At 40.2% G+C, this 23,706-nt stretch overlaps 1 protein-coding gene across 3 annotated transcripts; it reads right to left on the reverse strand.

Moving 5' to 3' along the window:
* Window positions 1-137: 137 nt before the first annotated feature.
* rgs6 (regulator of G protein signaling 6) lies at window positions 138-23,486 on the reverse strand. 3 transcript variants are annotated; one of them, XM_088361550.1, is made up of 19 exons: window positions 23,456-23,486; window positions 22,489-22,580; window positions 20,872-21,190; window positions 7,748-7,844; window positions 6,974-7,024; window positions 6,808-6,914; window positions 5,485-5,536; window positions 4,482-4,546; window positions 4,295-4,371; window positions 3,978-4,059; window positions 3,785-3,859; window positions 3,370-3,471; window positions 3,246-3,307; window positions 2,670-2,780; window positions 1,533-1,658; window positions 1,269-1,455; window positions 1,102-1,191; window positions 933-986; window positions 138-869 (listed from the first exon to the last, which is right to left on the reverse strand). In XM_088361550.1, exons 3-19 carry the CDS (start codon window positions 21,079-21,081, stop codon window positions 819-821), a joined length of 1,599 nt encoding a protein of 532 aa, XP_088217676.1. In that variant the 5' UTR covers window positions 21,082-21,190; window positions 22,489-22,580; window positions 23,456-23,486; the 3' UTR covers window positions 138-818. The 3 variants fall into 3 exon arrangements, with proteins under 3 accessions (XP_088217676.1, XP_088217675.1, XP_088217677.1); XM_088361549.1 differs by lacking the exon at window positions 23,456-23,486 and having other exon boundaries at window positions 22,489-22,627; XM_088361551.1 differs by lacking the exon at window positions 23,456-23,486 and having other exon boundaries at window positions 20,872-21,187; window positions 22,489-22,625.
* Between the last annotated feature and the right edge of the window lie 220 nt (window positions 23,487-23,706).

Below are 23,706 nucleotides of genomic sequence, written 5' to 3' on the forward strand. Positions count from 1 at the left end.
TGACCTGGACGAGTGTCTTGACCTGAATTATTTGATCGTCGATAATATATATATATATATATATTTTTTTTTTTTAAATCCCCCGTGAATGCATGCACGTTTTCTCCTGTCCATAATAATAACAGGCCAAATCATCATCATGTGCATTCCTCTTTTATTATCATTCTTTTTCTTTTCTTTTTTACATAAGATAATGCTTATAGAGTTGCCCACTACATTTGAAGCTGTGTCTGCATGAGGTGGAATGTTTGGAAGATTGGAATACATTGGAAAAAAAAATATCTACGCGTGTATCATTTGAAGTATTACTTTTTTGTAAAGTCACCATACAGAGTTGAATTTGTAACCTTCACAATTTGTGCAATGTTCCAGCAGGTGTACTCAAGAGTGGGCAGTCATCCTGAATATTTTCCCTGTCCATCCATCCATAGAAGTTCTAACTCCAGCATTAATCTTATTAAGTTGTCAGCCGATGTTCATTTTCTTTACATCAATTAAAGTAAATGGATGACTTCAGCAGCTCGTTTCCATAGAAACACGAGTGGAGAAAGAACCCAGTCAGGTGGATTGGACGAGTCCCACTTTTTTGACTGCTTACTTTTGTATTTTTTTTTTTTTTTGTCTGTGCCCTCCGCACTGTCAATCTGCTGTCCCAGCTTGGATGATTTATTGCATGCTGTCGGCCTTCTTTAACTCCTCTGGGGAGAATCACGACCACGTTGGCGGTCCGGTCCAGCGATGGGGCGCCGTCATGGCCTCCCGCACAAAACCACACATGCCAGGGTCCTTTGGGTACAGAGAATCCAACTCAGATCTGGTCAGGATGACTGCATGAGGCCCGTCAGACGTTTCCCGGTCAACGACTTGCCCTGGAGGTAAAAATAATTCTTATAGAAGCAAGAGGACATCAAGTTTGAGACTTTGAAACTCACCACACTGCGCGTGAACTTCTCCAGTGAGGTCCGTCGGCCCTGTTCTGTTTCCAGCTACGGGAAGAGAGCAATCAATATGTTGAGTAGTCTGACATGTTTTAGTAAACATAAAAAAAATTAGTACTAGTCCATTTTGTTTTGTCGTGACTTACAAAATTTAACTACACACCTTCTTTCTTGAGTTCAAAAGGTCTTGATAGACGTTGGAGCGCAGAAAGCGAGTGTAGCTGTCACTCTTCATCAGTTTGTAGATGTGATCCTGAATTTAAGGAAAACAAAGATTGGAGTAGATGAATTGTGAAACTTATCCAAAAAATGTGTTACTACATCCCTCACCTGTGCGTCCTCATAACTGTAGCGTCCAGGATCTTTGAGATTGTGACTTGTGCGTTCATAGCTGTGAGAGTCCAGATTGATGGAACTGGGAGCTCCTTCGGCCAGGAACTCGGCCCAGATTTCCTCCGCTCTCTGTACTACTTCCTGCTGTGGGATTCTCTTGAGGTCCTGCACTGCCAACCAGAAGCTGTAAAACATTCAAGTTTTTTTTTTTTTTTTTACGATTCATCCAGCAAAACAAGAAGCAGAAGGTCGTGCGCTCACCGAAGGTTTTCAGAGCTAAACTCGGACTCCAGGAACTTGAGGAAGAGATCGCGTCCCGCTGGGTCCTTCAGAGCCTCCTCCAGGGAGAAACCCCACTTCTTCACTCTCTGCTGACCAGGCTCCTTGCTTTTAGTCGACAAGAGCAGAGTGAGACGTGCTGTACCTTTGTTCCACCAAAAACACGTGGACTGCGCAATATTTTAATTAGTTAGTTAATTACAAAAAACACTGTTACAATTTATTTACCAAAAATCCATAGAATGCACATTTATTTTATTTTATTTATTATTTTATTCGCAAACTCAAAACACATAAATGCAACAGCCAGGGAACGCAATATACTAATTGTCCTTAAAAATGCACAAAATTAAGAGCAATTTTTTCTTCAAATTTCTAAATTGTAGTTTTTAATAATAATAATAATAATACATTTTATTTGTAAAGCGCTTTTCATAAAAGAATCTCAAAGTGCTACAGAAACAAGACTAGAAATAAAAACACACAAGAAACCAGAATAAAAGTATAAATCATAAAACGGCCACAATAGGGCAACCAATACCGTATTGGCAAACTTTGCAAATATTGATACCGCAAATTAAGGCTAGTATCTGCACCGATACATTATATAATATATTTTCCTTTCAGATACCGTACTTCCCTGCAACTTGTTCACTTGCATTTGATTCATTTCATTTCCATCATAGCGCCAACCATTTGACACTGTCCCTCTCCAACACATATACTGTGATTTGATTTGGATTGATTAATATGAGTGACCTCCGAGTTTTTCTTTAGTGCTCCAGAAAAGAGTCCATTACTCAAAGTAATTACCGGTAAATATCCCACACGGAGCTTTATGGAGCTGTTAAATCTACTGCACTGAGCTCCTTTTATTATGTCTCGCTGACACCCATTCAGTGCAAAAAGCTGCTCAATTATTTATTTAAAGAATACGTCCGCTTTAAGTCAGCTCGGTGACAAGAAAATGAAGACGTATTTGGATTGTGTGAGTGCATGCAAGAGGCCCTCTATGAATAAATAATCCCAAAAAATAGTCTGGGGGGGGGGTAAAAATGACAAATGATCACGGAATCCACAACAGGATTTATTTTCAAAATTGGTGCTTTTTGAGAGTACCTGGCCTCCAAGTCCCAGAAGGATTGGTCGTCGCTAGTCCAAGGGTTAGACGGATCCTGTGGTGTCACCAAGGGGTCGTACTCCAAGTACTGCTCAGTGTAGCTTATCAGACTGAGAAAACAAAAATTAAAAAGATTTATTTTCATACTTGTATTTTCCTCCATTTTCATATATTTAAGCACATTGTTCAATCTGTGCATAAAATTGCAATAGCTTATATTAATGGCCATTTTCGTGGCTCTTGGAGGGCCAATTATTTATTTGTGTGTTGTTTATCGGTTGTTAGTTACTGGAGTATTTTCTCCACTTGTAACAAACATGCGGTTAAAAAATCAATTACAGTCTGATGCTTTGTCGTTACTGCTCATGATTGATCCTGCACGGCGAGTTGTTTCATGGGCTAACAGTCCAAGCGTGTCTTCTGTCAAGCACCAATTAACTTAGTCCAATGATCCATGTCAGCAGGTTAAACGGTCAAGGAGGCGCGGTGGACCACTTGGCGGCCAGTAATGATAGTTTTGAGCTCACTGACTTTTTGAGAAGCAAAATATTTCCATGTGGATTTTATGATTTTACCTTTCAGCAACTTTGGACATTTTCATACAGTGCCGATCGAGCTGGGCATTCAGGAATAAGATCTGTATGAAGAAAATAAATATGAGACGCTTGAGTTATTTCGAACATCGTTTCAAAATATTACCTCTTTCTCCACATCCTCCTTTGTTCCCTTTCTAGAGTGGTGAGAGGGAGTATGGATTGGACTTCGTGACTGGGTGCCCTCCTCTGCCAAACCATACACTGACTGGTCCCATTGTAGGATGATGAGGAGAAGGTCAAAAAGGTCAAAACATGTTTTACTTGTCATGCTGGAAATTTTATCAACAAATAGCACGCACCATTTTTTTTTTTTTTTCAAACTATTGCAATGAAAAACATTAGTTCCAAGGTCAAACTGGGGTCATCATAAAAACTTTTAAAGTCTCACTGAAAGAAATGCATTCCAAAAGGGGACATTTGGGGGAAATTCAGTATTTTTATATTAAAAATAAATGAAAACACTTGCTCAGTCATCAGGTGTGAAATTAAAACAAGTGGTGTACCAAAACATGGTGTACCTTCTTAACTCTATGGGGATTTTTCATGCGTCTGCATTTCCTGATGTCCATCTCCGTGGTGTTCACACATCCAGGCTGTGGAGATCAACATAGACCCTTACTTTTCAACTTACAGGTTGTTGTGAAAGGAGGAGGAGGTGTGAGATAAGGAGAGCAGCAGCATCAATCCCCCCGTGTGCAGTCAGGGGCTTACCACGGGCCGGTGGACATCCCAGAAGGCTCTCTCCTGGCTGTCAAGGATCTTCCTCTCGGTTTTATCTTTTTTCCTGTCAATCCTGCAGAGGAGATGAGTCGGGCTGAGAAATACAATTTATCAACACTAGATGAGGAGAGCGAATCACTACTTGAGGGTTGTGGCGGTTATTAAGTCTCAAGGGTATGGTGGCCTGATACCGACAAGTAATATGGAGGATTTAACAATTTACCAGCCACTTCCATGACAGTTGAGCAAACAATACTGATGTTATTGCTTTTGTTGTACTTGTTGCCATAGTAACAGAGCCCACTTACTTGACCTGGGCCTCAGCCTGCATGTAGATGAACTCCCACTTCCTGGCAAAGGCTCTCTGTAGCCTAGCAAGATTCTCCTATTGAATAAAATGGTTATCTCGAAGAAAATATTCGATACATCATGGTCACATCTGCTAGCCCAAACGGATCAATAAATAATTGGTTGGAGGGAATATTTGGCACCTACCGCCTCATAATCCGCCAGCTCCAGCCTGGTTTTATTCTGCATGGTCCGCTTGCACAGATAGATGGCTGCGGGGGCACACAGGGAGCATTATGAGCTTTCATTTTCACATCCATCTACTCATCCATGCATCTAATACCCTCCATTTCTTCTAATCACTTTCTCCTCTCTGTTGCTCAAGGATTATCAGGTCGAGATGTAAAATCTCAGCGGGCTACTCACGCTTCATCCATCAAGTTGAAGGACACCGAGTGAAATGGCGACGGAGTAATCTTGTTGACATGTTGCTTCGGTGTGGCACGGTGTAGTTGATTGTGTGTTTTCAGCCAAATCTTGATATATTGCAATTTTCAATCTGCCAGAGAGGGCCGGGCGCTCCATTACTCTTGTTTGAACGTGATCGTTTCCGAGACAAATCATAAACGGGTTTGTTTGTTGTGTTGTTGTTGTTGTTGTGACGGGCTCACTTTCTGCCTGCCTCCGCTTGTTCCAGATTTACGCATCACATCTGCCCACTTCATTCCAAATATGAGTGTCCCGGTTTGAAAGCTTTAGAACTGTTTTAACCAGAAAGGACAACTCAGTATTATTCGGTATGATGTTGAAATTTTGTGTGCTGCTGAGGTTGCATTTTGTGAGGGCAGGCAATCAAATCATTCATAATACAAAAATAACAATACCGTATTTTCCGGACTATTAGGCGTACCTAAAAACCTCCAATTTTCTCAAAAGCCGACAGTGTGCCTTATAGTCCAGTGCGCCTTATATATGGACCAAATTCTGGCCCGCGGGCCAAATGTGTTGTGTGATATTAACATTATTGATATATTGTTTTCACTATTTCAAGTTATTATATCGTGATTGCATTAATAGTGTGTCTTATAGTCCGGTGCACCTCATATATGGACAAAGTTTTAAAATGGGCCATTCATTGAAGGTGCGCCTTATAGTCCAGTGCACCTTATAGTCCGGAAAATACGGTAATTGAAAATGAATACATTTTTACCATAATCTGTGTTTTCAGGCTCCCAACAATTAGACGGCCAGAAATATGGTGCCTGTGAGAGAAACAGAGCAAAAAATGGTGATGTCATTTTCAGTCGATAGTAAGTGGGAAAATGGCCGCCCCTTGAGATAGTTAAAACCGGGTAGATTTTGCGGTTTTATTCATATTCCACAAATGCAATATTACTCAGACTACTGCTTAGACACAAGGGGGAGTGTAGAACATATTGGAAAAAATATTTTTTGTTGATTTACCCTTTAAGAAATTTATATTTATATTTATTTATATCTTTTTGTGTATCATCACCGAAGCTTCTTTAGCAAAACATTCCAGATAAACACACACTGCAAAAATTTAATACAAATTTTAAGTGATGGCTTTTTTTTTATTTATTTGCCAATACGAAAGCTCCCAGAAATTGCATTGAGGTACTCTCTGATGCTCAATGTGAGTGATCAAAATATTTTCCCTATCTAAATTGAAGCGATTGAAAATAGCTGACTCCAAATCTCCCTGTATGAGAAGAATTCGGGGGATTTGCAGAGGCGAGGGAACATTGCAGCAGCACAATAAAATGAGTAGAAGAGAAAAGCGCAGGATACACAATGGCTCCTTTGGCATTCAAAGAGCGAACTGGCGTCCTCCTGTTTTGTTTTGACATAGCACACGAGCTCTTCTTGAATTGTTATTTTTAGACGGTACAGTATTTTCTCGACTGGACTTTTCTGTGGCAGTAAAGTGAAATAAACAGGGATTATTCTTCTGGACTAGCAAGCATCTCTTCTTTTGCCTTGCACTTTTAAAGCCAGAGAAGCAAGGTCAAAGAACTGCTGTCCGATTTAATTAAAATTGCAGCGGCAGCTCTAGTAGGGCGAGTCTTTTTTTCGAACGACTCAAAAGCAAACAAGACGATTTGACGCAAATATGGTTGTAATCTTTTTAGTCTTTGCTTCTGAGGAACAATTTTTTTTTTTTAATTAGCACTTCCAGGGTAAAACGCTGTAGCATAATTAACGTGTCACTTCAATCACGCTGTCATATTTGCCGATCATGATGGACGAGAGAAATATGGCTAGCGTTTATCTCCTTTTCTGTCCCCGACGTGACTGACCGCCTCGCTTTTGGCCGCCACCAACTAAGTCACCTCTAACCCAAACCAGCACTCCTTGTACGCTTGATGAATATTTGATCAGATCACCATTCATTTTTAATAAGGTCACTGGATCCTAACATAGAACTGAGGATCCTGGAAATGGTAGACAAAGCGTTTCATCACCCGGCATGAGATGAGGGTCTCTATTTTAACAATCTTCAACTGCTTACCTGAAAACGATAGAAGGTACCATCATCCTTAAGGGAGAGGACATGGTCAGAGATGGGGAAGAAGTAGCCCTGCGCTGCAATGAGACTTCCGATGTGCATGGCCTCAGCTAAGGACGAAATAATATTTTCAAAACGATAATAATAATCTTGCCTCGGGAAAACATACCTGGGTCTTCAATCGAAAGATTCTTCATCATCCACTGAACAATATCTGTACCTGTGTCAGATTACACACAAAAACACACTATTACCGTATTTGCCTGAATATAAGACGAGGTTTTTTTTTCATTGACATAAAACCGATAAAAAGGGGATCGTCTTACATTCGGGGTCTAGACAAAGGCTTTTTTCAAACTTGAGTCTTGAAAAAAAGGGGGTTGTCTTATAATCGGGATCATCTTATATTCGGGCCAATACGGTATGTATGTATGACGTGTCAAGATAATGCCACAAAAAAGATATCGATTAACATTTTATTTCAGGGTGCTTAACACTGGCTACATCACATCACGTCATTCTTCTACCACTCTTCCCCCAAAGGAGCTGCTGTTCTATTCTCCATCATTTATTAACCTCCACCCACGACAGCAGTAAATGCTAGTTTACTGATATCATCTGCTAATCCATACATGCAAGGAGTCAGACAATACGAAATTATGTGAAATTAATGGTTTCTATCCAATGTTCTCAACCTTAAATCGAGGCCTAGACAATCTGCCAGGTTTTACAGATTTTTTTTTCTCACTTCCACAGCTCCACTGAAGCAGTCAGGGGTTGATTGTCTTGCTTAAGGGCACCTTGACAGCAGGAGGACGGCATTACTCATTTTATTTCCGCGTTCACATTTTCTACGGTGAACATTTAATCATATGTTTTCCTCCAACTTTCCCTTCAGCTAATTTATAAATAACCAGAAAGGAAATGTTTGAATCAAACTTACCGGTGACGACACTGGGGATTTTGGTCATGAAACTTTTGACTGTCCTGATGGGAACGCCTTCTGTCTCATCTTGGATAAGAGTAACAATGTCTTCAATCTGCAAAGTAGAAACTCGATGAGTGTTTATATAACCCAGGTTAACATAGCCTGGTAAAATAAGAGCCTGTTAATAAAAACAGTCTTAAAGAAAATACATTGTAAATATCTCCTAAACAGACCAACACAGATTTAAAAGCATGTAAATTATTAAAACAGTACAAATTTATTATTTTATTCATGTTTTGTATTTGTTAATTTACTGTAAGCACTGTCAAAACCAATCCGTATCTGGCTTCTTTAATATGTTGCAACATAAAGTTAGAAAAAATAAATATATATATATATATATATATATATATATATATATAATATATAATTACATTAAATAAAAATACTACAAATAATAAAAAAAATAAACATAATAAAATTAATAACAACAATATAAATAATAAAACTAAATGATTCAGTCTGAACTAGTTTGCTCTCTAATTAAAGACAAAATTAAGTCAGCTATCGGTTTGTTTCCTCAAACATGACATTTCCAAGAGTGGTACTAAGGCTGCTTTCACGTCACACACACAAAAAAATAAAATAAAACAGCAGTCTGACATGTTTCAAAATCAAAAAATGGGGCCTAACTTATGTAAATCTCCAAAAGTGGTGACATTCATAGTCTTTTACATCCAGCGCAGATGTTTACAGCCCGTGCGGAAAATCCAACTGACAAGCCTTCTGTTTGGGGAGACGGTGCCATCAAGACCGCTGTCATCCCTGTTTCGGAAAAACACATCCTGGCTACCTGCCATTGGCTACTGAACATTCCAATCATCATCACCATTCTAACAAGTCTGAATGTTGAGGCAGCTCTCCGAATGACTGCAGCTGCCATGTTACTATCCACTTCACAAAAATATGAATCACTTTAAATGTACAAGTTATTTTTATCGGATTTAAAAATACTTCTGACGTAATTCTCAAATGCCTGGATCGTCATTGCTAGCAAAAATCCCATTGCATTTAAAAACTCACTTTCTTGAACACATTAAGACATCCTGCTGAGAGAAAATGTCCTATTTCAAATCGTTCAGAACAAGATTAAATGTTTCTTGTCCACAACTTTCTGACGCAACATACCGTAAATTCCAGACTATAAGCCGCTACTTTTTTCCCTCAACTTTTGAACCCTGAATCACAAATTGTAGCTGGTGCGGCTTATAGTCTGAAAATTATAGTATTCACTTTGTGCAGCTATTTCTAAAAGCTTGTCTGCAGGAAATGTCTGCGAAGACCTCAAGGTTCTAAAACAAAGACACTTAGTGCCATTTGCAACTGATTGTAAGCTCCTCCTACACAGTCGTGCGTCATTTGCCTCAGCTACTTTAGCTCCTACACACTCAAGTGCTAAGACATTGATTGCATGCTCCTCTGTAGCAAAAGTGCCAATTGCACCTTGATTAGAAAGTCAAGATGTAGCCAAGAAGTTCTAGAAGGTTTTTCCTTTATGTACTGTCAAATTACAAAAATGATCTCAAAGTGAACTTGTCATTCATCCAGAGTGGGTGTAATGACTCATAGCGATGATGGAGAATGATCTTTATGTATATGCGAAGGTCAGACACAAGGGCTGGCTGACAGTCACAATGGCGATGAGTCTTCCTGGTTTCACGCCAGCACGCCTGGCAGCCAAGGGGATGTGACGCTTAATGGAAGTGTAATGACGACAGGATGGCTTCTGCACACTTGACTGCCAGTGCGCCTCTGCCTGACAAGCCAAGAGAAATGATCCCGGAAAAATAGATGAGACCAGTCACAACTTCCTGACCGCCAAATAACTTCATGCCTCTCTCGAAAACTAATTGCTTCATTTTTTTTTTCCCCATGAAACGATGATCTACAGAATTGATGTTGCAACCAACCCTTATAAAATAACTTGTGTTTACTTGAAATAAAATTGGATTCATTTCTATAATAACCTCCTGGAGTGAAATGTGTTATATTATACTAGCTTATTTTCCACAATGGCCTACCCCATCCATCATTCTATCTTTGCCAAACTTTTTTTTTTTTGACATTGAATGAAGACTTTTTGGCAGGCAACCTTACAGGGCAGCTTATTATTTGTCTTGTCAGGTGAAGGTTGCTGTCCAATCACTCCCCCCCAGTCTCCATAATTCTCAATTTCCCAAGTAAATATATTTTTCAACCAGAAAGTATGAATTGGTATTAAAAATAGGTCATTTAAAGTTGCTGTCTGGCTCAGCGCAAAGCAGCCAAACAGAACGGGAATGTAAATCGAGGGCAAACATTCCCTGGGTAATAATCGATGGAGACAAGTTTTCAGTGCTCCCGGCGGTGGCGAGGGGTTGACCTCTCAGAGACATCCATACCTGGCCAGAATGTAAGTAAACATCTCGATGGGAGGCTGATTATTTGCTCCCTGTCCCCGTTTGTCCTTTCTCCCTACAGCAAAGCGTGAATGAACATTTTCAATGCTTTCCCTTAATGAAAGCAACACCCCAGATGGATCGTTCCATCTTCATTTATGATAATTAGCCCCAGCTAATGTGACATCCAGGCTTCCTCAAGTTTCACTTTGAGACGCGTAAGCAGAACCATGGTCTAATCCGATCGGTTCGGTTCCACCTCCCATGAGGCGGAGGTCTGTATTTATCCCAGGTCGGGATTGTACCATCATTTCTGGAGGGGGGGCGGGGTATCATTGTGAAGCAATGTTTCCAGCTTCATTCATATGACCAACCATACTGTTACCTAATGGTGCCTATTTGTACAACAGCTTGGATAAACAAGTGTGAAATAGGTAAACGCTTCAAAATGATCCCGTGGAGAAATACCTCATGGCATTTGCATCTTGTATACAAACTTCATAGATGGAAGCAGGACAGCAAAGAGCAAAGTAATCTTTCCGGGGGTGAAACAAATGAACTAATCCAATTATTGGCTTTAGTATTCAAGGTAGTACAACAGCAAGCTCATATATCTACCTGGCATCCCGGAGCGTAATCGATTGCACCGATGACCCCCTGGGACCTTCGGGTGATAGATGGAGAGGCCACACATTAGTTCTCCAGCACTTTTTACCAACCGGGCTCGAGGACAGGCCCATTCATTGAAAGCCCATCTCAAAACCATATCCTTTTCTCGATAAGATAACCATGGTGGAGATTGTGGAGCGCCCTTGAGTAGCGAATAAAATAAGGGGGAGGGGGCAAAAGGAAAGTGCATTGAATCAAACAGAATTGTTCCGCTTTAAAATGTATCGTAGTGGCTCAATATTGGTCTATATATAAGGCGCACCTGATTATAAAGCGGCTTTTGAGAAAATTGGAGGTTTTTAGGTGCGCCTTATAGTGCGGAAAATACGGTAAATGTAAAATGACAACAGTAAACTCTTGGACCATACCACCTTGAATCGAATCACAATCTGAATCAAATCAAACCAAACGATTCCACTTTACAATTAAACCATCCGGTCATTAGATCATCTTCCAAGACGTATTCCGATTTACACATCGGGAAGCTCCTTCAATTCCTTGCATATCAAACAAAAAGCACTTTTGACGAGTCGAGCGATGGCAGGAAATTCCCTAATGGACAAGAAGAGGTCCAATTCATGAATGTGGCTTGAGCAGTCAAGGAAAACGTTCACTTTGGAAAGTCATTTCTTTTCAGTGTGGCGTGGAGAGAGATAGCAAGAGCGCCATTAGTAGGCAAAGCGCTAAACTTTTATTCCCTCGAGGCTGCTGGATGGGAGATTAACGCACACATGTCCATTTATAAGGACTTTTTTTTTTTTTAGGGGGGGGGGGGCAATGATAGATGATGTAGGGTCTGAAAAAATAGGAAGACAAAATGTCGCTATAATATTACCAAGCAGAGAGAAGGTCCGAGAATGCAATATTGAACACAGCTGAGTGAGAGAAGATTTTCAATTATTTATTCTTGCGTGCAAAAATGTGTGAGGAAAATGGATGGCACTAAAACATACATCATGTGGCTTTAGAATGACGAATCACAAGAAACAAAAGTCTTGGACAAGGATTGAGATCGGGCCTGATGTCGAGTGGAAGAAAAAGTAGTTCCAACAAACTGTTTATAATTGAGACAAGATCAATAGTGACTTTTCACCGTGTCCTTGCTAATGACAAATGACATTTCAAAAATATTTTCAGTTGAATGTGAGAATCACTTCCAGAGGATAAAAATCTGCATTATCGGTATTTCAGTATCGATCGGCACAACACTTTTGGCTGTGCTCCAGCTCACCAATAACTCGAATGAAAACAAATTGAGATTCATGGTTGTTTTAAAGATGGCCATGTCTACGCAAGTCGTGTCTTTTGGACATTCTCTTTCGGACTGCAGCTTTTCATTTTCTACTAGCTGAAGTGATAAAAACACACCAGCAGTTATTTGTAGGGCAATCGTGAATGGGACTTGGTGTTAGCAACTCTTATTAAACTGCTAAAGCTGAGTGGATTCAAAGGATTGAAGGACATTAATTTAAACTGACTGCTACAGGGCAGAATTGTCAGTACTATTTTTTTTTTTATCTCTCTTGGATGCTTTGCTTGCTAAAACCATCAACTGGGTTCATCATAAAACATTTTATTGAGGTTAAATTTGATTAGGAATAGGCGAGTTCCAATAACAGGTATCGGTGCTGATACTGAGTACTCGATACTTGTATTGCTGCTCTATGATCAGAAACTTGAAATTAGAAAATTGCCATTAATTACAAGCAATTTTAAGGAAAATTGTTTGTATTAGTAGACTATATAGATCTTTATTTAAAATTATCTGTCACTGTTTTTAAAGGGGATTTTTGATGTACTTCCTGCTAAATGAAAACCAAACCAAGACTATCATGGCAATACAAAAACAGGATGATAACATTCCAGCTCATTGGTAACCTCGAAGACAGTTTAATTAGTAAGCAAATGTCACATGCAATTTGAAACACACTCAAGCGTGATATATCACCAAGCTATACAAGTTACTGCTAAGCCCGTGCAGGTTAATTGGATAGCTTTGACCCCTATAGACAAAGCTGCTGCTATATAGACAGGCATGAGAGAGAGCAGGGAAAGAGGCTGTTGGAAGAGATTAGCAACATAACATCAGCATCCACACAGGAGGCAATTAAACTGTTCAAGTAATGGCCAGTCAAACCGTATGTGTTAAGTTAGGTGGAACTTCCGCCGTTACCATGGCAACCCTTGACTGCCAAATTGAAGATGTTGCACGGTGCCATTGCATTTTTGGTGAGTAGCACATCATAACTGTAAATTAAAATGAATAAATGAGAAATGTAAAGAAAACAAATACTTCAAATTAAGAATGACTTATCTCGTTACATGCTTTCTAGTTGAGTTCTGCCCAACATGATTTGTTTTGGTGCGTGTTTATGCGTGAAACTAAATCTTTTAAGACCCACATTTGAATCCCACCAGCTTTGTGGCTGACAAAGTGTGACGGCAGAGGAAGAGTTTTTCCTATTTTTTTTTTTTAAAGTCCCTACCTGCCAACTACTTGAACTGAAGCCATGCTCGTCTAAAAATGTCTCCTCATCGGTTATTCACAAGTCTATAAAATGGTTATTTTGAACAAAAAAACCTATATTTACATTTCGAAAGGCTATATTAACCTTTTAATTTCCATATCGTTTCATATTTCTCAACTAACTGCTCTTTTACTGCTTCATAGTAGGTGTACAGGGTCGGTTTTGAACACCCACTCCAGTTACCAAATATGGTTCGAAGCCAATTAAAGCTGAAGTGGGATTTGTCTTGCAAATAAACCTCCAAGATGCATCACTTGGGATCAAGTGATTCATTTTAATAACGCTTTGCTTACGTCGAATAGAAAGCGTGAATTGAAGTGCCGTGCAGCAACTCAGCGGAGTAAAAATAACCGACATCCTCCTCGAATGAACACAAAACTTTAGCTGACTCACTTCAGCCAGCCAGGGCCGCATCTAGGCAGGAAGGACCTGGACCCGCCCACCACAAGAAAAAAAAAAAGATCAATCAGCAGCCACTTTGGCTTGGGGCCTATTACCTGGATTGCCTGGACCATCTCGTCACAGTGAAGCACTCCAATATAGTTTATCCCCCCCCCCCCTCCTTCCCCCAACATTGTCAGCTTCTCAGCATGCTTGCACTCAGGCACCATTTTTTTTTCTTCCATTTTTCACACACTAATTCAGAGAGTGACACCGAGTCATTTGTGAGCATGCAGCCTCAGACCTCCCTGCGAGAGCGAAAGCATTTCTGTCAACAGTTCTCTTTTTCCAAACCACACAGCTTAATGTGTACATTTGCTGTCACCAGTCAGGCTATTTATTTAATACATTTTCATAATTTCTCTGCACCCAGAATCCTTAATTTCCTTGCAGCTTTTTAAAAAGTGGCCCACTCTGCAACGTCTTGGATGCTTTTACCTCCATTAAAAATTCAAGCAATAGAGACATGATGAAAGAGTCTCAAGAGGGACAATTACACCCAGAGACATAATGAGGACGGCCGTCCTTGTGCATATTAATGTGCTGTTAGTTGTTTACACAAAACATGAAAGTTTGCAGCATAAACAGGATTTTAAGATTCACTTTTTCAATTATTATACTAAAGTGCCGGCTGAAACTTTGACCAGAACCTGCTTAACTATTTCCTCACCTTTCAAAACATCAATTTGACTCAAAGTTGATGACTGCCAACATTTTTTAATCGAGTCTTAATGTTAATAACCCGCATAACTTTGTTACAGCTTTTCCCTGATATAGATATTGATCCCTCACTTCCATAAAAACTTGTCCGTCAGTTGGCCAATATTCCTCCCTATGAAATATTAAAACTCTCAGAGCACACTTGCGGATTAAATGAGAGTTAAGTGCTCCAAACTTTGGAGCTCTTGTAGTTGCTTAAGATGTTAAAGTGGCTCCCTAATGCAAACCAAAATGTGATCAGTGTTGGAATGTTGTAACAGGACTGATGACAAAGGAAAATACAAGCAATTATTTATAGCAGGGAAATGAATGGAACAGGCTTGAATATTGTTGTGCTCGGATCAATGAAGATGGAGCAACATACATTGTTATGCTGATTGATTGCCTGAGGTCTTCATCTTAATGGGCCCAACGCTAGATTCGAGGAAATCTATTCTTATCTCCATTGCTTTTACCGGCTGAGTTTTCTTTCATTTATTCCGAAAGGTGTATCCAAGATAGTCATGTCAATCAAACACATCTCTGAATAACCAAAGAAAAACTCCATCTAATCGGAATCGATTACGATGGCAGATGAATATTAACTGGCTATGCTGAGAAATATCCCGTCCTCTCTGCTGTTGCTCGATCAATATTTTGTCGATTGTTATTCATGTCACATTGTGTCTCCGTGTGTGGTCCTTATAACACTTTTTTTTCTTCCCCAGATCGATACCAGTACGAGAAGCAATTCTCAAGTATACCGATACCAAGTCATCGATACCACTAGTAATTGCAACTTGATTCTAATGATACTGCAGGGACTATCATTTTATAGCAGGAATATTTTGCAGCACTTTGATGCCAACATGGCATTCACTGCTCCTGCATTCATTTTGACCTTTGACCTTGGGGGTTTAAAACATCTTAGCCAATCAAATCGGTGTGATATATTCATGATATCGTCGCTACAAAATGGCTGCAGGTGTGTTTATTTCTCACAAAATATGAAACGCATCCCTTTTCATTTTTAAGCCAATACAATGTTTGTTGTGTTCAAGCAAGCCCCTTTGTAATTTCGGCCAAATTTTTCACTCCATCCCACTCGAGGCCAGAAAACGTGTGTTATTGTTATCCGACAAAACATTATGCTAATCCATTTCAGACTCTGATTATCCGTGGGATTAATTAGGAATTAAACAGTTTGCACTCTGGACAAGGCCAGTGTGTTGACAACAAAGAATGACAGCATCACAAAACCCGGATGAACAACAAACCGTTGGCCTGGCCCACATTGTTTGCCTGTGATTATTATTGCTGGCTGTCCGTGTGAGTCACCATCTGCATCACAAAAGCGGTACATGCGTGTCCGTTCACAAACACAAGCACCTCTGGACGAAAGGTGCTAAGATAACCTTTCAATATACGATTTATATATTTACAAAGCTTGACTTGGAATCGAAAATTTGCAAGTCCTACCATGCTCGCTGCAGCATTTCCCACCTGCGTTTGAATTTGCAGTCCCCTCACCTTCATTCTGTATGAACGAGCAAGTGTTGACAGAGAATCAAGGCCAAGCGGCTTTTTTTTGACACCTGCTGTCAATGTGTAGACCATAGAAATAAAAAAATAGCCTGAACGCATCAATAAAGCCAACTGGCTGTGCTGTGAGAGAGAGAGAGATGAGCAAACAAGGGAATGGAGCGCGTTGGGAAAGTGATTCACATCAGACTCGTTCAAGTGTGACTGCTTGTGCTGCTGTGCTTGGATGTTTGAATAAACTGACACATTCAAGATCAGAGCTTATTTACACAGATTTTTTTTAAAGGTAACAATCAACTGTCGAGTAAATGTTAATACAGTTTTTATTTTTTATTTTTTTAATTATCTTATACAGTTTATTTATTTTAATTACATTAGTTATTATTATTTTAGATAGAAAAGATTTTGTGAAATCTGTGTTATTAATAGCACATTGTTCGTCCACCTTACTCTAAAGTGCATCATTTGATCTAAAAAAAAAACTGCTTCAAAGTTTTATCAAGAAAAATTGAAGCTAAAATAAAATTATATAATAAATTATAAAAGGGTGCGACTTATAACCTCATGCGCTATTTATATCCCTAACTTGCTGATCTGTGATTATTTAGCTAAGTTGTCAAACTCGGAAAGTTCGATATGAATAAGATGATTCGATTTACTTTAATGATCCGGCATGATGTGGCGCATCCAAAAAACTCGTTCTGTGAATTAAACGCAAGCAGAAACGTGATGCGGGTGATAATCTTTTCATCTGGAAATTTGCAATTGAAACCCCTCCAATTAACCTCTCCCCGCTGCCTTGATTCGATTAGCCCGCTGTTTTCTACCTGCTGTCGTGATGAACGTAGCTGAGCTTAGTCATCACGACTCATACGAGGGGCTTCAAAAATGTGCATTCAAAAATTGGTCAGGGAGTAAATGCTCATGGCTACTTCCAGAAATTCCACCCGAAAAGCAGAGGAGAGTTTCAGCAGCGGGTGATTCATGTTTTTGTTCACCACTAAATATCCTGCCAGTGTGAAATTGGCTAATAAATATCCCGGCGTGCTGCAGCGAGCGGGCCCGACTTGGGTTTTATGACTCCAACTCAAAGGATGAACCCTAAAGTCATAGCGAGGTAAAAAGTGTCCAGTCTTCCATGTCCATCCCAAAGTAAAGTCATTAAATAATTGATTATAAACACCTCACAGTATCATTCGGAAAATCCGTGGGTGTTAAAATTGAATTATTTCCCTCGATTGATCAACACCATTACGTTAACGATAATGGCTAAAAGATTGACATGTGATCAGTGCTCCGTTTTATGTCGTTCAGAGTGAGAGGAGCAATTAATCATAAGCCAATCTTTGGCATTCAATTTGCAGTTTTCATAGGATTGTCAATACAATCATCATAAAGCGGGACATTCTTAGGACTCATTCTGCATGTGGTCGAAGAAGATAACCGTCCTTGACAACTATTGTCATTCTTGTCAGCCTCAAGACTCGTTTTCCATTCTTCTCATTTACCGTATTTTCCGCACTATAAGGCGCACCTAAAAACCTCCAATTTTCTCAGTGCGCCTTATAATCAGGTGCGCCTTATATATGGACCAATATTGAGCCACTACAGCAGGCATGTCCGCCTTATAGTACGGAAAATACGGTAAAACAAATCCGAGTTTACTCCAACAGTGATGGAAATTTGTGTCAGTGTGGCACAGTTAGACACACCCACACAGATTTTCATTTTAAGAAGAGAGGAAGGCAGGTGGACGCATTGGTGGGGGGGAGGAGAATAAAAATAGGACGAGGAATATCAAGAGGAAGGCAAGCTTGAAGAAAGAAGCGGTCGGAGGAGATGAATGACTCCCCGTAGGCAAGAGATTTCACTTCCCATTCGAATGATTCGCCGCTATCAACTCGTATGATCGGCCTCAGTTTAACCTTTCAACTTCAGAACTTCATCCTCGAAATGTCAGCAGCGAAGATGCTACGCTAGGTGAGCGTCAGGAGGGATCTTGCGTTAATTATGAGGAGAGCTTGTTAGTTTGCATCGCAAAGCTTTGTACGCGGTAAACCGGGAGAGCCATTTGCATATTCCTCACCGACTCCCATTCAGGCATGATTGATGACTCATCCGACGAGATAATGGGACGGCGGTCCGGCCCATGCATATTTCATAGCGGGGCAACCTTTCGCCGAAGAGCGCCGATGTTGGGAATCAGCGAGTTCGTTATCGTTTTTAAAGTGGAACTGCTGAAAGGATGCCGGGAAAATGTTAACACTTCGCTTTTTCTTGGCCCTCACAAACCGCACGTTTGACGTTTTCGCTGCGCAAGTGCTTCGCTCTCGGCGTACATTAACGACCTTGCGTTAGTCAAGGCCCATGACACCATTTTGTTTCCTTTGTGTTTACTTTTTCACCTGTGGCGCCCTCCTCGACTAAGCATTGTCGGTTAAGTAGTTTTTGTGTCATCCCGTGAGTGATTCTTCCGCTCAACAGAACCGGCTTGCCGGAAGCAATAAACAATCATTAATGTCCCCCCGCAATCCCGCGGCGGGATTTTACCTGAAGTAACCTTCACCATCTTCTCCTGCTTTTAATTTCGCTTTCATGCTACAATTCTGCCTTGCCTCATCTCCTCTGTCCGGCGCTTTGGTTTCCCTCCCCACTGCCGCGTCTCCAACCTGATTCAGCAGCAAGTCATTAATCAAAGCCGACAGCGCCTTACTGGTCCGTGTTACACCCCCCACTTTCTCATAACTGGGAACTGATTTCACAGGCGTGATACTGTCAGATAACCTCCGGTCCAGCAACTTGAATCATCAATGACAACTCAAGTCGGAATGAAAAAAAATATATTTACCGTATTTTCCGCACTATAAGGCACACCGGATTATAAGGCGCACCTTCAATGAATGGTCCATTTTAAAACGTTGTCCATATGTAAGGCGCACCGGATTATAAGGTGCACCTCCAATGAATGGCCCATTTTAAAACTTTGTCCATATATAAGATATATACATTTGCCCCGCAAGCTGGACTTTGGACACGCCTGCTTTAGTGGCTCAATATTGGTCCATATATAAGGCGCACCTGATTATAAGGCGCACTGAGAAAATTGGAGGTATTTAGCTGCGCCTTATAGTGCGGAAAATACGGTACTAAATAGTCAAGCTCAGGCTATTTACTGTAAAACATTTCAGATTTGCTATCCTACTGGCTGCTTTGTTTTCTTTGTGTCAACATACCTCAATTGCAGGCTCCCCTCACTATACCAGCAACACACTGGAACATGTGAATTATTCAACAATGCACTCAGCGAGTCTTTATTCTGATTGAAAAGTTTGACGCAGATTAGACATGCTTGAGGCCATTTTCCCTTTTATTTTCCAGAGGACACAATGATGAAAATATGATTCAAATAGCGTAAATGCCTTCTGCCCATCACTTTTTTCTCCTCCGCCTCGCAATGCTTTATGTTGCTGCGCTATACATAAATAAGTAAACGCGTGGAATTGTTGCCTGCTGGGGAAGCAGTGAGACGTACGGTCGTTACATTAGCTGTTATTTTCTGAGGGCCGCATGCAAACGTGGTGTGCGCCGCGGTTCATCTGGCGTGACGACGGGGGCTGACTGTCATGTTCTCGCATTCATTGGCACGACAAACACACACACACTGCGTTACTTTAGAGGGGTGGGAAGATTGCCTTTGGAATGGAGTCATTTGTTGCTCCCTCGTGAGCATCTACAACGATATGCTGACATGGAAAGGGGCAGCCTATTTGGGTTGCACCTTTTACAATGAGGTAAGTTGTGCCCCCCCCTTGCTAAAAATTAAAATAATACACACTCTCAAAGTGTCAAACACTTTTAGACAGTGATGAGTCGCTCATTATTAGGAAACTGCACAGACAGATATCAAAACATAACCCTAACATCAACACTATACATGCACTTTTTTTTTTTCACAAAAGCCTTATTATTTTTACTAAAAAAAAGCCTTATTATATTGTATTTTTATTTGATTTTTTTTACGAAATGGTTTATAATGAATGGGCATTGTTTTATGAAAAAAAAAAGCCTTACTATATTGTATTTTTATTTTATTTTTTTTGCAAAATGTTTATAATGAATGGTCATTGTTTTACGGAAAAAAAACGCCGTACTATTTGGCCTTTTTTATATTTAAAAGAAAAAAGTCTTACTATATGGCCTTTTGTTTTCTTTTTACAAAAAATGGCTGTTTTATTTTTTACCAAAAAATCCTTGCTATATGGTTTTTTTTTCCCATTTTGCTTAAAAAAAGCCTTACTATATAGACTTTTCTTTTTCTAAGAAAGTTTTACTGTATAGTCCCCCCCCAATATAGGCTTATACTATTATTCTTTTTTAAGCCATGGCCAACTAAGTCATTTTGTGTGACTGTTATCAAGAAGAAAAAGTTTCTCAGCGAAACAACCAGAGCAAGCTAGCGGGTCACAGCTGCTGGAGTCTGATATTTCCCTCCCGAGCCCGATAAGAGCAGCACCATGGATCTCCATCAGATAGCCAGGGAGCCGTACCCATGTTGACTCGCTCTATAATCCAACTTTATTGCAACAATATGTCAATAGAGCACTGATAGTCCCATGAAGATGAATTTTGAACACAAGAGCAAGCCAAGACAATTTGTCCTTACCATTTATCACCAGTGATTTTCACATCTGGACCATCTCCTCCATGATATATCTATAGTTATTGCAGCCTGGCAGTGAAATCTTAAATTTAATATGTTAGCAACATTTTATTTTTTGTGTCTGACCAGCCCAGAAGACTAATATCTTAAATCAGCATCTACCTTTCTGTAGACAATCATGTTGGGGGAGTCGTCATCAGGGTCCACGATGCTCAATGACCTCATGGAGAGCAGAGGTCGGGTCGGGGGTGTCTGGGCGTCTTCTTTCGGATCTTCGACGTCTTCATCGGCCTCAGAGCTCAGCTGTTCCTCACTCTGCTGCTCTTCTTCTTCTTCGGTTTGTTGTTGAGGTTGGATTGGTGCTTCAGCCATGTCCTCACCTCCTGTCAGTCGTCCTCGCCCGGGTTAAGTTATCCTGTCTTCTTTCACAACGTCACACTCTCAACCTTGGGCTTAATGTATCTCCATTAGGGTTCAGCTGCTCCAGAAAAGAAAGAGAAAAAAAATGAATAACATACAAAAACATCTCCATAGTTTCCAACCTACAATTTGAAGGCCAATCTTCTAACCGCTCATTTTTATGGAGGTCCTCTATACTTGTCCAATGAATTAAAGAAAAGTCTTATTTAAATTTAAAGATTCCACGAAGCACTAAAATTAAACAGCAATCCCGTAACTAAAATATATATTAGTTATTGAAATGACAAGATGGCTGACAGAATACAAATCTGGAATCCAGAAGTGTCCCATAAATGTGATTTTTTTTTTTTTTTTTTTTTTGGTAGCAAACTCAACCTTATTTTTTTATTTACCTCTTCAATAAAACAAAATAACAAGCTTCTCTATTGGACATATTGATCCAGTCAAGTATCAGGAGATTCGACCCTCGCCATATTTTTATGTTCGTACACAATATATTCGAATCTTCCCATAAATTTGGGGAAGTGAATCATGAAATCACAATATTTGAACAAACAAGAAGCTCCGGGGTGGAAAAAGAATTAAATTATTGATGTTTGTCTGAATTATTTCTACATCGACAAAACAAAACAGTCAGTTGGTAAAATATTACTTGAAGAAGGACTCGTTATATTAATATTATAGGAAGTACACACTGTACTGTTGTTTTATTTCCGTTTTGTTGAAAAATTCATGAACTGTGGGGTGTCTGCCAATTTAAAGTGCTGTACTTCTCTCAAACCATGCAGATCTTCGTCACGTTTCATCACAATAAATAAATAGATGACATTTTTGAAGACCTGGTTAGAAGATCAGCTGATTGTTCCTGCTTGTGCACACCTTTAGTGAAACATGCCCTGCAGTATGTCGCTTGGTTTCTCAGCAGCATCAGTTGGTGGTCTGCTCTCCGAGGACCACTTCATAACCACGCAGAGCCACTAGCTCCATCTTAAATTAGACTTTTTTGTTTTTCTCTTTCACAAAATTTGGACTTTTTCCTCCGAGGGATGTTCTCGCTTTTCTTGCCAGCTTGTAATATTAAATTCATGCAAGCTGCAGACAAACTATGCTCGATTGTTGCAATCTCACACACAAAAATCTTTTTCATTTTTTATGGTGGTGGTCTTAAGGGATGAAATGTAACTTGTTCATACACGCATAACTTCTTTTATTCGGCAAGTGTCACACCTTGGTGCAGAACACTTGACCGAGCATCCTTGGTGACACTAAACATCTGGTCCACACAAAACAGGTATGTGCCACTTCCAAGTTAATATTAGCAATATGACTAAAAATAGAATCACATCATCATTTTCTTACCTCACTGGTGTCTTCTCTTCTTTCCGATCTCCTCTTCCGTCTCGTGCAGCTCCTAAAATAAATGCCACAGACCCTCCGAACACACGCGTGCACTGAGGCAGAGTAAGGGAGGGAGGGAGGGAGAGGATGGGCGAGCAAGAGAGAAATGGAGTGTGTGGAGAGAGAGAGAGAATTGAAGAAACAATCAAGCCTGATTTTTGATGGTTTTCGTGAATAAATCAATATTTTCACTCGCCTCGATCCACAAAGATGTTTGATTTCACCCAACTCTTCAAATCAAATAGGCCAACCAATAAGTGATTAATCAATTAAGCAATATCTCCACTCTTTTACATGCTCCCCACGCCCTTTCCAGTCCCTCACTTCCTTTCCACACAGATGGAGAGCAGAGAGCTCAGGGGCTAAGCGCTCAGCCGGTGGCAGCTTTTTGGCTGAGCAACCAATGACATCAAAGCGTGTGATGCAATGACATCAACTAAAGAGGAAAAGTGGGCCTACCCTTAGATGTTCTCCTATGTGCTCTCCTTCTCCACATTCCCGCGATAGACTTTGCAAAAATCAAACTTAACCACGGATTCTGTTTCTCACATTTTTTGTGCAAATGGAAAAAAACGATAAGACTAATCGATACTTTTGCGGTTAACTGTCGTTTGATACTAATGGACCACTCTTGGCTAAAACACACATGCAACTCATGGATGGAAACCAGAGCTTCTACTCTGGCCCAACTGCATTATTGAGCAAGAGTAAACAGGAAGACCAGTTCCCACAGGATTGGAAAAGTGGTCGCTCTACATTTGATTCGAGTTTACACACAAACACACTTACAGACTCGGCAGGTCAATATGAACTTAAGCGGAGAAGTAGCAGTTAGCAACGTCCATCCATTAAGGACCCAGACGCTTCAACCATCAGAGGAATGGGACCAGGTGGACTTGAAAATGTTCCTCCAGAAACCAAGTGATACCTTTTAATGTGAAAAATCCTCCAGCTCACTTCTGCGTTGAAAATCCTTCCAAGTGATTCAGCCCCCACGTTTTCCACCTGATGATGACTAATCGGCAGCCGCCTCCATCTCCTCTTCTGGAAGCGTGGTGGCCTTAAATGTCTCCTCAGGTGGACAGACTTAAACTAGGACAGGTTTACTGACATCATACAGGAAATGTGATGAAGATGCTGTACATTTTTTTTAGATGATCATTTCATTGACATGATCTT

The sequence above is a fragment of the Syngnathus floridae genome, chromosome 19, assembly GCF_059516105.1.
Source record: "Syngnathus floridae isolate MCC-2025c chromosome 19, RoL_Sflo_1.0, whole genome shotgun sequence".
Taxonomy (NCBI): domain Eukaryota; kingdom Metazoa; phylum Chordata; class Actinopteri; order Syngnathiformes; family Syngnathidae; genus Syngnathus; species Syngnathus floridae.

Coding starts and splice junctions, on each gene's coding strand:
- rgs6 (XM_088361550.1), bottom strand. CDS start 21,081: ATGGCTGAAGCACCAATCCAACCTCAACAACAAACCGAAGAAGAAGAA. Junction 4,547..5,484: donor GCCTGAAAACACAGATTATG/GTAAAAATGTAT, acceptor GTGCCCCCGCAG/CCATCTATCTGTGCAAGCGG. Junction 4,060..4,294: donor CAGGCTGAGGCCCAGGTCAA/GTAAGTGGGCTC, acceptor TCTCCTCTGCAG/GATTGACAGGAAAAAAGATA.